This window comes from Eretmochelys imbricata, chromosome 2 (genome assembly GCF_965152235.1).
Source record: "Eretmochelys imbricata isolate rEreImb1 chromosome 2, rEreImb1.hap1, whole genome shotgun sequence".
NCBI classification, from domain to species: Eukaryota; Metazoa; Chordata; order Testudines; family Cheloniidae; genus Eretmochelys; species Eretmochelys imbricata.
This window is the reverse complement of record NC_135573.1, coordinates 46,366,872-46,382,948: the sequence shown is the minus strand read 5'-3', so window position 1 is coordinate 46,382,948 and position 16,077 is coordinate 46,366,872. Positions and strand designations below refer to the sequence as shown.

Sequence of the window (16,077 nt, the reverse complement as noted above, 5' to 3'; positions counted from 1 at the left end):
TAATAAGGGGCTGTGGGGGTGTTGCTGTTTGGGAGCGGGGTGGAAGAAGGGGCTATGGAGGTGTTGCTATTTGGGGGCGGGACGGAAGAAGGGGCCACGGGGGTGTTGCTATTTGGGGGTGGGGCAGAAGAAGGGGCTACAGGGGTGTTGCTATTTGGGGGTGGGGCAGAAGAAGGGGCTATGGGGGTGTTGCTGTTTTGGGGTAGGGTGTAATAAGGGGCTGTGAGGGTGTTGCTGTTTGGGGGCGGGGTGGAAGAAGGGGCTATTAAGGTGTTGCTGTTTGGGGGCGGGGCGGAAGAAGGGGCTATGGAGGTGTTGCTGTTTGGCTGCGGGGCGGAAGAAGGGGCCACGGGGGTGTTGCTATTTGGGGGTGGGGCGGAAGAGGGGGCCATAGGGGTGTTGCTGTTTGGGGGCGGGGTGCAAAAGAAGGGGCTAGGGGGGAGTTGCTCCCAAGGGGGTTGGCAGGGAGAGGGCCTGGGGCGTGTTGCTGTCTGGAGCCAAGGTGGGAGAAGGGCTGGGGCTGTGACGGGTCGTAAGGACGAGCTCGCCCGGGGCTGTGGGACCGGGGCCGTTCACACGCACAGGCCGGGATGCTCAATACCCATGTTCCGGGTCTCCATCACTTCTCCCATCCTGACCCCGCTCCGCCGCTGCGGCCCGGGATCAGGCTCTGTCTCCCCGCCCGGCGGCCCGGACCTGCTCCCGCTCCGCAGCGTGTCCCTAGCGGAGACGGCGGCAGTCCCCGCCCCCGCCGAAGCGTGCCCCCTTCCCCCGCGGGTTCCGGCTCCTCCCCCGCGTGACCTGAGGCCGCCGGGTGGGGAGGAGGCACCGAGCCAGCCGGGCCCCAGTGCGGCGGCGGCGGCAGCGGGAGGAGGCGAAGCAGCGCCGCGCAGCCCGGACCCGCCGCCGCTCGGCTCAGCCGCCAGCCGGCTCCCCGCGCCCGCCCGCTCATGCCGGTGTGGTGCTGCCGCTGCTCCCTGGCCCGCCACTTCAGGTGAATCCCCACCGTGGGGTGGGGGGGGCCCGCCGGTCTGTGGGGCAGGGCGCCCGCCCCCGCGCGGAAGCCGCCCGCTGAGCCCCGCTGCTGGGTGAGAGAGAGGCCGGCGGGATGGCGGGGGCGCGGTGATGGGGAGCGTGAGGGGGACACGCGGGGAGAGATGTTGAGGTCGCGAGGGCAGTGGCCGTGGTGGGGGGTGGGGAAGTGGGATCCCCGGGGAAATGGCCGTGATGTGGGTAGGGGTGCACGGGCGGGGGGTTGCGAAGGGAATGGCCGTGGTGGGGGTAGGGATGTGGGTGGGGGGGTCACCAGGGGAACAGCTATGATGGTGATGGAGGGGTGGGACGTTGGGGTCAGGATGGGCTGTGATGAGAGTAGTGGTGGGGGGGCAGGATGGTGGGGTCATGAAGAGAATGGCTCTGATGGGGGTAGTCTGGGGGGGGGGAAGGTGAGGTTGCGAAGGGAATGACCGTCTCGCAGGTAGGGGACAGGGAGATGGGGTTGTGACAGGAATGGCTGTGATGTGGGTAGGGGCAGGGAGGTGAAGGAACAGGGATGGAGTATGAGCCAAATAGGGGTGGGAGGAGACAGGAATAGGGGGCAATGGAAGAATGTTGGGGAGATAGGATTTGGGAACCATGGCTGTGTCTGGGTGTGGTTCGGGGTGGGGCAGAGACAGGTGTGTATTAATGGGGGTAAAAGGCCATCTGTCCAGTAGCCAGCCTATGTTAGTACTGACTCCATCCTCTGGCTCTTCTGGTTGTGGAATCACACATGCTTATATGTGCACAAAAATGGGGATGGCTAAGATTGTGTGCAGAAAATAATTGCATGCTATTTTTAAGGATGCAAATTCAGAGTATTTTGCTGAATATTTGGATCTCTTTGTAATTTTTTAACCATAAAATGTTTTTGGTTTTTTTAGGGAGCTATTATTTGTATGTCCACCCCCACTCCTATTTTGTCTTGTATATATGGAAAAATATATCTAGTAGTTAAAGCATAGGACTGGGAGTCAGGAGATCTAGTTTCTGTTCCTGAATGTGCCACAGAAATTGTGTGATTGGACAAATCACTTAAACTCACTAGCTCTGTTTGCACTGAACTTTATTCTCAAGCTTCTCTCCATTGTAACTTCACTGGTGCTAGCAGTGGTGAGCGCATTAGTGTAGACTGACTGCTGATGTTTATACAGCCCTGTCATTTAACCTTGTTCAAGAGCATGTCTAGACGGTGAGAGATTGTAAGAAAAAGCTCGATTTAGACAAGGCTGTAGTGCCTTTGGCTCAGTGTGCTCAAGGTTTTGGTGCATTTACTTAACTGTAAAGTAGGTATTATAATAATTACTGTGGGTGTTGGAAAAATTAATGTACGGTATGCTTGTAATCTTTAAATTTTGAATAGACTGAGACATTTAGAAATCCTGCTATAAATAAACATTTGTTTACTTATTACTTTAGCACTTTAGATTAAAAGTAAAAGAATGGAAAGGTGGAAAAAAATTATACTAGTCACTACTTATGCTGTTTGTATACTTCTATTTCAACTTGGACAGTGAAAATCAGTGAAGTAGTTTTCACATTTGTTGATTCTCCCTTTTATTTCTGGGTTTTTAGTACTGCAGTGTCTGGGTTTCAAACACTGGATGGGATTTTTTTTTAATAACTATTTTCAGTGGATGTTTGTTTAAAAACATTTTTATTGGTGCTAAAGTTTTTAAAAGCTTGTTTTTACAAAATTTAAATTTGAGCCTATATTTAAGTGGAGAATAAAACCTGTATTTTATCTCCCACCCAAGGTTGGGCTTAGCAGAAGTATTTTTCTAAAAATTGTACTGGAATAGGAATAATTTAAAACTGGAAATTATCTATTGAAGAAAGGGGTGGCTTAAATTAAGTTTTCACTATTTTAAAATTTATAGCGATGTGTAAGACATCCTTCTGACAAAACCATGCCGTGTCCAGTTAAATGATAGATGTTACAGAAGAATTTGATATTATTTGGTCTGGAAAAAAATCTTGATTTATATTTTATATTATTTATATGTAATCTAACTTTTTCCTTGACTACTTTTCTGCATTAATAACTAAAAAATAAAAAAAAAACCCTAAAAGTATTAGCTTTCAATAAATAAGGAAACTAATTTTAAATTTGATTATCTGAAAAAAACATACTACTGGTTGCCTTTGTTATGAACATGATAACATTATTTGGCCCTGACTCTGTAACTGACAAACCATTGTGCCCACTTGTAGTTATGCAGGATAAGAGCCATAGTCATGTTAGCAAATCCCCCTCACCCCCGAAGTTGTCTACCAAGGCTACAATGATATATGTAAACCTTGTTACAGAAAAATTGTTTTGGGATTTGCGTTCATATTTTGCCTAAGATTAGAAAGGAGATGGCATTAGTTACTCCGTAGTTAAGATCTCATTGAGATTTGCACTTAAAGTAGAACTAAATTTGCTGTTTCACATTGTAATGGTTAAACTTAGTCTCCAGACCTGACACGATAACTCTTCAGAGAACAAAGTAATTTTCTATGTAATATTTTAGTCAAATATACTAACTTAAGTAGAGGATACACTTTTAATTGGTCCACTTTTGAATTTATCATGTTTTCTTCACATTTCTTTTGGTACCTCTAGCTAAACATTCATAGTCCCTACAAACTCCAAATGTGTCTTTTATGTTCAAATAACACGACAGACCAGTCACAGATCACTTTTGAAATTTTATAATTAATCACATCATTAATTTCTTTTAATCAGGCTTTTGAGCCTTTGGAGTTGACTGATCATATCCATCAGCTACTTCTGATATCTGAGGTAGGGCTGAAAGGGAGAGAGAGGAAGCTGGGTGTGAGTGGGGATGTGAGGAGACAGGCATAGCAAGAAAGGCTTTGGGGATTCTAAGGGGTTGAATGAAATTTTGCAGAGAGAAGGTCAGCAGGAATGCTTTGAATTTGGTTTTATTTGTTAGGTCGGAATTGGAGTTTCTGCATATTATGTGTGTGTGTAGGTTTATTATGTGTATGGTTGGCATTAGGGCTACATGTTGGTTGCTCGAGATGTGGATGGAGATGTATGGAGTGTGGTTGGCTGCAGTTAGCTGAGCAGGGGGACTGATGAGTGGAGTATAGGTAATAAGTTGTTTAGCTGCTTTCTTTTTCTTTTCATGGTTTGTGCTGGTGCACTCCTACAGTCTTAACTCAAAGTTAACAAAGATTTTTTCTATAGGATATAAATTAAAAGTTGGATTCAGTTAAATATTTAAAGAACAGTGCTTTTAGTTTAATTTTAATGTACTGTTCTGTGTTACCTGGCTGATAAAGGACCAAGAAAAAACACATCTTAAATAGTTTCTATCATGGGATAAACACAGTGAATATATGGTGTTGCATCCTACTAATGAAGAATCCACATCATCAAGGACACCGCAGTCCTTCTGTTTTGGCTGGGAACTTAGAACTTCAACCCAAATGGTATAGTGCAGTATATTTGAATCTTAGAGAAGAGTATCTGTATACAAGATACTGCTGCCTAACTAAGGAATATGTTATGCACTTCACATGCGCACAAACACATCTTGGTAACACCTTATTACTTCTAACATTATGGATGCCAAAAACATAATAGGGGAGACAAAGGATAGTTAGATTTAAAGAGACACTGCTGGCTGATTTAGGCCCACAATTTAGATGCGTGAAAACAAGTTCTTGCATCATTTAAAATAAGTAAAATATTCTCATGGTTTTCCTTTTAAATATTCCAATGTAAAGTTATTTTTTAAACTGAGTCTGCAACAGTGCTTGGAAATCAAACTTTGCAGCACTATGCAAGTTCATTTGAGAACAAATATGCCCTTGGAGGAGGAGTGGGATGAAACTAATCTATTTTTATGTTCCAAGCTGAATGAAATGCAAAAAAGCATTTTTTTTTTAAGGAAGCAAATAACTATCATCACGGTAGGCTAGTGATACTATAACAGTAATTGTCAATTATAGTAGACTCAGTAAGACAGTGAAGCTCTTTACTCTAGGTTTCTGGGGAAAATAGGTGGAGAGGCATTTACTAGCATTGTTCAGCCATGCTGGAAGAAAGACAGGAGACAATGGATATGGTTTAATTAGTCAGCAACTTCATTCACTTAAAATATCTGGGAGTACCCACCTGATTGGGAACAGGTATCATGTTTATAGATGATAAATGTCTGACCCTAAGCTTTGGCATTGCTGAAAGCCTAGTAGGCAGTCATTGCCAAGAAGCAAATATTTATTACATTTGAGGTATTAAAACGGTGTGGGGAAAGCAATAGTTTAAATCACTAGATTTATTATCAGACACTGAATTTGAATGAGACACACATTAGATTATATTCTGCAGGTCCTTTTCTTTTGCTGCCTGTATCCTTTTGTGGGCTTTTTTGGAGGAAATGGTTTTTTTGCCCATTATTGTAGCAAAGAAGCAATATTCAGTGTGGGAAAAGCTATACTGAAGAATAAAATTCTGTAAATGAACTGATTAGTGTTTGTTTTACTTTTGCGTAATGCAATCAGAGTTTTTTTTATCAATTTGACAGTTTTAAGGCAATGATCCAATAGTGACTTAATTTTTGAAGAATGTGATATAATGCTCAACTGATGTTTTTTCTCCAATAGAAATTACAGTGGCCCTGAAAGCGAGGGACAACTGTTGAGCTCCTTAGTGCAGCATTTTGGTGACAGCCTTGGGAGGAAAGATAAAAGAATGCCCTTACTAGAAGAAACCACTCTGACTGGGGACCCGCTCCTGACTGTGCCAATAGTGATAATAGGTGAGTTATTTCCAGAGATTATTTTGTGTTCTCTGGCACTACCATTACTTTTTAAGAACCAGGAATGCAAATCCATTTATAATTAAATAACTTGGTGTTGCCGAATGATAACCCATCTCCAAGGTGAAGGCGTTTATTATATGGATACAATTAGTACAGTTTACTGTATTACCATCAAGTTGTCTTTAAGTCAAATGACTGGTTATCATTGAAATGTATTTGAACTGAAAATGCTTATTTTACTGGAAGATGTTGAGACAGCAGTGTTTGGGAGTGGATGATGAATTTGTTGGCAGATATCAGATTTGAGTGCAAGTAGAGATTTAGGCCCCAATTCTGCAATCTGATATACTTGAGCACACACTTATGTCTGCATGAAGTCCTGCTTATGTCATTAGAACCGGACATGGGGAAGGCTTTGTTTGAAAGGATTAGACTGGAAGATGCAAACATTACAGTTAGGCAATTTGTGTACAGTACAGTTAGACTTACAATGTCTCAGTAACTGTATCAGGGTGGATTAATTTAAATCAAAATCAATTATTTAACTCACTGTAATCATCATTTAAATCAGCAAGCAGGAATCAATTAAAATTGATTTTTAATTATCTTTTGCATTTTACTTTTTACTTATTTTCCTAAACAAATAGGATTTTGATTTTGATTTTCATTGGTTAATAACCATAAAACATGGTTTTGCAACTAAAAATTGCCGCTACACTAAATGTGATCTTTCTTTTTGCAAGGAAGATATACTATATCTATAGACCTCTATAGACATTTAAATAATTATATAGCTTAACTTACATTTATTCAGATTCCTCATTTTTACATTTTTTATTATATTAGAAAATGGTGAATAATGCATTTCTTATTTACTAGCTGATTAATTTTTTTTACTTGTGATTTATGTCACACTCTAGGGTGGAAATTTGAATTCAATTAAAAATGCCAAAACAACATTTTAAGTTAGTTAAAATAACTACTTTACACGTGCTGTATACATAAGAAAAAAGCTATCAAAAAGCTTATCAAAACATGTTTTGCATTTAAAACTAACTGATTTATTAAACCAGGAAAGTAATATCTGCAGTTAGTGAATTCAGCTGTTTCTTGTCATCATGTCCTTTGATACTTCAGAACTAGTAGAACTCATCCTCTCACACCTAGTTTTTATTACTAGATTGGAAGAGAAAACCAGCTTTCCTGTTTTGTCAACATCTGTTGGTTTTTAGCTTTGAACTATCATGGAACTCAACTAGCTGAAAGAAATGAAATGAAGAAAATATTCTCTCTGCACCTACAGAAGAGTCTACAGCTATCAAAAGCTGTTTTAGCACTTCAGCAGACTGTGGTTCCATGTGCTTAGCCAGTAACTTCAACCTGTTGGTTTGACTTTCTTCAAAACTTTGGCAGAAAACATATACTGCGTAGTTTTTTGTATCTAGTTTAAATTTTAAAAATTCAATATGTGTTTGGATTAAAAACAATTCAGTGATTTAAAATATTCTGAACTGTATTTATTCATATGTTTTTATGAAACAGCAATCACTGTAGTGTCTGGGGTGCCGTAGCAATTAAAATCATCACACCATAAAACTGATTCTTCACCAAGATAATCAGTTAAAGTTGTTAAACTGTTTTATCAAGTCTACAGTTTATTAAAGGGTTGTACTATAAAGATTGCCGAATGACAAACTGCCAGAGGAAATAAATTCTTCAGGAGTGGATCCTGTGGATATGACCACACTGCAATAAAACACCTGTGGCTGGCCTGTGTCAGCTGACTCGGGCTATGGGGTTGTACAGTTGCAGTGTAGATGTCCGAGCTCGGGCTGTAGCTTGGGTTCTGGGATCCTCCCCACCTGCTGAATTGTCAAAGCAAGGTGCTGAACTCTATTTCATCTGATGCATCATTATTAGGCAAACATAGTGCCCATAATAATATGTTAACCTGGAGATGACAGAGGCATCTGTTGTTGTGGTGAGTTTCATGCCTTACAGGAAGAGATAGTGTCCTGGCATTCTGCCAGTCATGGTCCAGGACTGCCATATGGTTCCCGATTCAAAACTTGCACTGGTTTTCAATAATTGTGTATTTTGAAAGTATCTGTGCTAAGTACTGCTGCTGCCTTCAGAACTCCTCTACTTGCCCACATCAGATGCAGCATCCATGACTTCTTCTAGTGAAAAATAAACGTTTTTATCCCAAATATGTCCGAACACTTCTTTTAATCATATATTTTAGAACTGGAAATCTTATAACTTGATCCCCTCAGTGGACAGCCTATTATCTCTAATATGCACCTGTTGCAAGTAAGATTTCTTAAAATAAATAAATAAATAAATAATACTTTGGTAAGACAGAATAAAAGAATGGCAAGTTTGTTCACTGCATTTCATCTTGATCTTTCTCCAAGTGCCTTTATGCTTTCTCCCATGCTGCCTCTTGTGACTGAAATGATGTCCCTCATCATGTATGCCGTGTAATCTCCCTGTTTTCCTTCCCATCCCTCATTCATTGCCCATCTTTCTATTAGCTTCCCAATGTTAGGACATGTCTACACTTGCCATTTAAAGTGCAAAAAGTCCCTTTTTTGCGCAAAAACCATGGGAGTGTCTACACTTGCCAATGACTTTTTGCGGTGATACTCAGAAGTTTCACCGCAAACCAAAACCACCTCCACGAGAGGCGTACAGTTCTTACTGGTGATACTTTTGCAGTAATGTGCAATGAAGACATGTTCTTCCTGTTTACAAAGCTTTTAGCCTCCGGAGGATATTCCACAGTGCCTAGGTGACCACTCTGGCCAGCGGCTCTGCTGCTCTGATGCCAGGTAAACAGACATCCACCCCTCCCCCTGTAAAGCCCTGGGAACTTTGAAACTCCACTTCCTGTTTTCTTGGCAAGTGCTCACTTATCTGGCCAGGTGACAATGGCTGTTCCAGGGGGCAAATGATCCCCTGCTTGGAGCAATGCTGAGCTAATGCAGCTGATCAGTATTTGGGGAGAAGAGGCTGTGCAGGGACTCAGGATGCCTCGCAGTCACGCCCCCCTTCCCTCAAGACATATCCTCAAAATGGAGAGAGCTGGACTGTGGGACAGCTGCCCTCCGTACGCTGCTCTCATCCCTGATGGAAGTGCTGCAATCTGATGCCTGTGGAAGTAAGTGAGAACACAAACCAGTGCCTTTCTTTTCCTGAAAGAAAAGGAGTACTTGTGGCACCTTAGAGACTAACCAATTTATTTGAGCATAAGCTTTCGTGAGCTACAGCTCACTCTGAAACTTTTCTTTTACTGGTTCCCTATCACTGGTGAAACTGATTACACTTGCAGAGTTTTTGTGCTGACATAGGCTTAGTGTCTTCCCAGTGCATAAATTTAGTAATAAAACGACTAACATGATGTGTTCGTTATGCAATTATCTTGACCTTATATTGTCCTTTCCTTAACCTACCCTTGCATAATGATAGGTTTCAGAGTAGCAGCCGTGTTAGTCTGTATTCACAAAAAGAAAAGAAGTACTTGTGGCACCTTAGAGACTAACCAATTTATTTGAGCATAAGCTTTCGTGAGCTACAGCTCACTTCTGTAGCTCACGAAAGCTTATGCTCAAATAAATTGGTTAGTCTCTAAGGTGCCACAAGTACTCTTTTCTTTAATCTACCCTGACCTTTGTCTGTCATCTTTCCCTATCTTATGTGTAATTTAGGACTTGATCCTACAAATCCTTATTCATGCAGATAGTCCTTGTTCAGATAAATTGTGCTGTTGGGACTTGGAGAGATATTTTAGGGTAACTTACTTGAAGTTACTAATTTTTTATTCTTTGCTGCCACAGTATTAGCAGTGCTTTGTGTTCACAGTTTTGTATCCAGGAATTGGTTTTTCTATTTGGCATTTATTAAGTAGAAGAAAGGTAAAGAAAAAGGGGAAAACTCAGAAGATGAAACAAAGCTTCATTTACCAAAATCCCTCTTGTTGTAAAAAGTGTTTTACTGGGGAAAAATCTTTCAATAAATGTTTCTAAAATATCGGTAAAGGGACACCATCAATTTGAAAACTTTGCACCTACTTTCATTAAAAGTGACATCAAAGATTACTACTGCTGAGCGATGGACAAAGTCTAAGACAAATACGAAAGAGAATTAATCAGAACAGGTGGGGGTAGGTTTACCTTTTTGATAATTGAATTTAACATACACACCTCTAAAAGCCAATATAAATATAAGTGAGGCAATATTTCTCCTCCTTCAGATTGGCAATAGAGATGGTTCGCCACTCTGAGAGAAGCCAATGTCTATACTCTATCCTATTCTGTTCCCTCCCAATCTCTTGGGGATCAGGAACACTTTTGAATTTGATTTATTTGAACAAGTTTCTGCAAATGCCAAAGTTCAAGATAGTCCTGTCCTCCCCCCAAATCTCAGATACTTTCTGTGCTAAACAAACACCTTAGCTTTTGAACTCAGTCTGTTTTGCCCAGAATGCAGTTCATTCTCCTGTAAACACAAGTTCCCTTAAATTCTGATTCAAAAAACAATTTTTGCAATAAACAGTTTTTACATTCATTGGTTCACAAAGCTGGCTATTTGCACGACAGTGTCTTAATTTATTATAATGAGGGTTCTTTTGTCATAGATTGCTGTTGACCAAGACCCACTTCTGCCATTATGCAATCAGCCAATATTTATATAACTAGACAAAGGGGTGGTTGAAGTTTAAAATTAAAATGTATGTTATTTATTTATACAACAGTAATATCTAGATGCCCCAGTGAGGATCAGGGCCCCATTTTGAAAGGCACTGTACAAAAATGTGATTCCTGCCCTGAAGAGCTTACAATCTAAAAACATATTTTTAAGAAAACATTTGGTCAGAAAATCATCCGAGGCCCATCTATATAACAATGTTAATAAAGTCAGGGGGCCCAGTTGTGTTATGTTGTGCACAGGACTTCGTTTTCCCTGTAATTGGTTAAATCTTTGACCCAGTCATGGGGACATTCTTGTAGTGTAGCTGAAACCTCAGTGTGTCTCTGTAACTAGGTTTATTATTATTATTTATAGGCCTGTACTACTGATCTTCTATTGCTGTCAGTTACTCCATTAGTTTAAGTGGCAGAGGTCTGTGCAGTGGATCTAAATGTGAAGCACTTGAATATTATAATGAGTGTCATATAAATGCCCATGAGGAAACTAATAATTCTGTCTTCAGAGTAAAGTATGAATAATGTGCAGTAAATAAGGCCAATATTGAACAATGAGGATAAAACAAAATATTGAATAGTTGCTCATTAAATGAGCACCATCCATCCTGTATACTAGATGAGGCAGGGATGCTGTGGAAAAAATAATATGTAATCATGTAATTAGAGAATATATCAAATGCATGGGGGACCAAATTAAGGTTGCATAGGCAACTGTAATTCTGGCTTCTCATAACTTTTGAGGGTTGACTTTGCAAACTTAGTAACATTCTTCTAACATATTTCTATGTGTATTATGCTACAGTAATGTTTAGATGACAATCAAATCAAGGTCCTGTAGTGCTGGGCACTGGCGATGCATGTAGTAGATGACTGGCTCTGATGTTTAACTTGGTTACAGAGACACTTAAATCCCATCCACTTTGCAATTTTCTCTCCTATTGTAACCACTTCTCAAACAACTCTGTTCTAATCAGTTCTGCTGATTCTACTAGTTATAGTATTGGCAGGGCAGTAATGTCTTATAAATCAGCTTGAAAGGTGATGCAATTGAACTTGCATTTGAGACCTTTATTTTGATATTGTCACATTTTGTGGTGAGCTCCTTTTCTACTCTTTTTCAAACCAGTTCATATTTGTTGTCACTAAGGGCATGGCTACACTTGCAGATGTAGAGCGCTTTGAGTTAAACCAGCCTTCATAGAGCGCAGTAGGGAAAGTACTGCAGTCTGTCCACACTGACAGCTTCAAGCGCACTGGAGTGGCCACTTTTGTGGCACTTGCAGTGGCATTGGGAGCGGTGCATGATGGGCAGCTATCACAGTATGCAAGTGGCTGCAACGTGCTTTTCAAATGGGGTGGGGTGGAGTGTGACAGGGAGTGTGTTGTGTGTATGGAGGGGGAGAGAGTGGGTTTTTGGGGGGCTGAGAGCATGTCAGCATGCTGTCTTGTAAGTTCAGACAGCAGCAGACCTCCCCTCGCTCCTCTGCCTCTCTCTCTCACACACAGCATTCCGCACTAATGGTTGCTTTGTCTCGGAGCAGATAAGCAGCCAGCTATCAGAAACGGAGCTTTCAAAGGGCATTCCTACAGCCAATTCCAAACAATAACAAGAGTGGCCACTTGACTTACGGGGATTATGGGACGTTTCCGGAGGCTGATCAGAGCGCAGTAAAGCAACACCTCGTTCACACTGGCCCCACGGCACTCCAGCGAGAGCGCAGCAAACGTTATTCCACTCACCGAGGTGGAGTACCAGCAGCACTGTAGCTGCGGAGTCAGAACGCTCTATGTGCCTTGCCAGTGTGGACGGGTAGTGAGCTAGTGCACCCAGGGCTCCTTTATTGCGTTGTAACTTGCAAGTTTGTAGCCAAGCCCTAAATGGCTTTGCTAACCATAGAAAGAAGGGCAAGTAGACAAAATTCACCGTCTATCAAATTCCATTGCCAGATGGGATATATATTGTGTTATAGTTTGAGTGACCGAGTTTTTTATTTTAATCAGTCCTATATTGACCTATGCTGACATACTTCTGGTTTTAGATTTTCATAAGCTTGTGCTTTATCAGGAGTTCCCTCCACCCCAAAAAAAGTTTGAGACTGGCTTAAATATCATGTTTGTACTCCTACTCTTCTCTTTTTAACCAACTATTCTCCCCTACCACCCAAAAAGCATTCTGCTGGGTTGTTTTTGAAAAGGTCCCTAGTGCTAGGATTTATTGTAATGTGAAGATTTTAGACTGTAAGCTTTTCTGAGTAGGGATAGTATGCTATATGCATAGCACATTTTGGGACATTGCTACAATATAATCATTTTGCTACTTCTGTGGTAATAAGACTTCTTAAAATGTTTGTTAAAACGTTTTAACTTTTGTTTTTAATAGGGAATGGACCTTCAGGAATTTGTCTTTCTTACATGCTGTCTGGGTATAGGCCATATTTGTCTCCTGAAGCTGTACATCCAAATCCCATTTTGCATAGTAAATTAGAAGAAGCTAGACCTCTCTCTATTGTTGACCAAGTAAGTTTTCACTAACACTTCATCCAATTGTTTTCCTTTAACAAACCAAACTAGTAAACACTTTGTTTCCTTTTATGAGCTTCTTAAGATACTTTATAATAATTTAAGATATGTAATGTCATTGGCATGCTCTTAACCTGCAAAGAACTCAAGACCTACACTATTACTCCTTGAGGGAGGCATGGTATAAGCATAGTATTTGGAGCCAGCAACTCCCATTGTGGCCTTGAGCAAGTCACCTGATCTCTCTCCCTTCATTTTTCTCACCTGTAAAATGAGGATCATATTTGTAAAGCAGTTTAAATGTGTACAGTGCTAAATAAGTGATAACTATTAATACAGAAATTTAAGAAGGCTACTCTATGGGGATCCAGCATACTTTTTCCAGTCACAGTTAAAATATTTAACAAGTTGTTAATCAACATTCAGCATTTTCACTTGCACAAAAATAACACTGAATTTACTGGGCTAATTTCAGTTATGCTGTAAAATTATTCATCTCAAAGTAGGTGCTGTTTACGTCTTCTAATTTATAGTCTGAGTTTAATTTAATGATGATAAGCACTATGTCCATCAGTAAGTAAGTGACTGGGCTCTTAGTCATGTACTGTTATGTACATTTCACTGTAAGAGTGTATTTAATCATCTAATGTAGGGAGGGAGAAATAATCTGGGTAGAGGAAAGAAAATAGGAAGATTTGAATTATGAAGTAGTTTGTTTTTAGCATCACTCAGGTACCAACTTTGTAGGCCTCAATGACTCCAGGTTTGATTTTGGCAGGAAAGCAATTTGTCTTTGCTGCTGGCTATAAATGCTGCGTATGCATCTGTGACTTTGCACCCCCCTCCCCACCCTGTTCCCCCCCCCCCCCCCCCCCCGAGTTTTGTCCGGATTTTGGAGAATAAAATGTCTCCTTGCCTTGTCAACAAAATTGTGTCTAAAGTCTTAGTTTTTCTTTTTTGGTTAGTTGAAAAGTCCTTTGCTAAGCTGATGTTTCTGGCTTTGAAGACATAGCAGTTAGGTGGATGCTGAAAAAGGAATATAAATATTTGTAGGATGCAGGGGTGAAAGTAACATTAAGTACGTATTGGTACGGGGGCCCGGCCTCAGGTGGAAGGGGTGGGGCCGGGGATCGGCCCAGGCTCCGGCCGCTGCTGTGGTAGCAGTGACGGTGGCCGGGAGCCCCGGGCCCTTTTAAATTGCCAGCCCTGGGGCAGCTGCCCCTATTGCCCCCCCGCACCCCGGCAGCCCGGGGCATGCAAAAGGCGTAAAGACGTTAAAGCACTGCCGTGGTAGCCCTTTAATGCCGGCTGTGTACAGGCTGGTATCGGCGGCAACTTCTTACCAGTAGGAAGTTTTATAAAATGTCTGTTAAAGGAAAACTACATTGTAAAATAGTTTCTAATTAATCTGAAAAGTCTAGTAAAAAAGAATAAATAGTATTGAAATAAATTTGGGAATAGCCATTCATACAGGACGCTGACCTCTTGACGTGATAGAAGTCATCTAGTCCCACCCCTCGACAGCGGGGGAGTAAGTATAACCACACAATGATGGAGTGTGATATAGGGAACCTGTTCATTTTATGGTAACCTCCATTTTTAAAAAATATGGCTGACTTGTCCTTTTACTAATAGGACTTAATTTACAACAACTTTTAAACTTACCAGTTTTCCATATGCTCAAATAATGAGTACAATCCTAATTTATGTTGTTAGAGTCAGACTCTTCCTGGGAATGCAAACCATCTCTAATTAAGAGGAACTGTCCTTTATCTTTTTTAAAAGTATCAATCTATTTTGTCCTGCTAAAAAGTTTTCCTAGTGACATGTATTTCAGTAGAGTTAAAAGGTGTCTCCCTGTTTTTCTTTCTCAAATGTCTGTATTGATAGTTTTCAAATATTGGCAGGTATTGATGTATTAAAAAGTGAGCTCCTATTGAGAGAGACAGTAACACCTTTCACAGTTATGGCGATACTGAAACAGTGACAGGTACTGTATCTAAAATTGCTTTGAATATACCATTATAGTAAATATTTTAACTAAAGTATAACTAATTACTGCAGTTTTCCTTAAGTTTGATATTTCAGTAGTGATTTCCAGTTGAAATTCTGTCTGCACATGAAAACTATACTGTATGATAACAGTTGCAACAACAAGGAAATCTTTCTTCTTAATATAGGATTTAGAATACTTGTCAGAAGGTCTTGAAGGACGTTCTTCCAATCCAGTTGCAGTACTTTTTGATACACTGCTTCATCCAGATGCTGACTTTGGCTATGATTACCCACCTGTTCTGCACTGGAAGCTAGAACAGCATCATTATATCCCACATATAGTGCTTGGCAAAGGACCACCTGGTGGAGCTTGGCATGTGAGTAAACTTTTCATTTATACGGGCATAAGCTTTCATGGGTAAAAAACCCACTTCTTCAGATGCATCTGCCATGCATCTGAAGAAGTGGGTTTTTTACCCATGAAAGCTTATGCCCAAAGAAATCTGTTATTCTTTAAGTTGCCACCGGACTCCTCATTGTTTTTGTGGATACAGACTAACACAGCTACCCCTTTGATACTTTTCATTTATATTCCTCTAACTTGATGGGTTTGTATTTGAGGGTTTTCTTAGGATGGGGTTGGTATGTAGATGTTAATGGGAATTGCAGCTTCAGCCTTTTGACCTATCCAAAGCCCGAATTCTTTGACAAGACCGAAAATGAAGGCCTAAAATATATTCAGGAAATTTAAAATGCTGCGGGATTCATTTGCTAGCATAAATAACTCTGTTACTTCAGTTTCATGATTCTTTTTTTTTTTTTTTGATGTAAATAATGGTCAGCAGTAAAAGTTAGGGGACACTACATTTTTGTGGAACATAGATAAATTTGAGACTGAAATGAGAGCATTTGAGAGGTTTTGTTGCAGGTACACAGCAGCTCTACAGGCCCCATTACACCTGCGTGTGAACGTATTAAAATGGAAGTGTTCCTAGTATGTTTCCATATTTTTATGCTTCACTGCCAGACTACACACA

General features: G+C 40.8%; 1 protein-coding gene across 2 annotated transcripts in view; it reads left to right on the top strand.

The window, feature by feature from the left end:
• Positions 1-869: 869 nt before the first annotated feature.
• OSGIN2 (oxidative stress induced growth inhibitor family member 2) overlaps positions 870-16,077 on the top strand; it is a 29,308-nt gene continuing 14,100 nt past the window's right edge. For both annotated transcript variants that reach the window (XM_077810048.1, XM_077810047.1), the window contains exons 1-4: positions 870-994; positions 5,659-5,813; positions 12,906-13,042; positions 15,226-15,417. In XM_077810048.1, the coding sequence (XP_077666174.1) occupies positions 951-994; positions 5,659-5,813; positions 12,906-13,042; positions 15,226-15,417 (528 nt within the window). In that variant the 5' untranslated portion in view covers positions 870-950. The remainder of the gene's footprint in view (positions 995-5,658; positions 5,814-12,905; positions 13,043-15,225; positions 15,418-16,077) is intronic.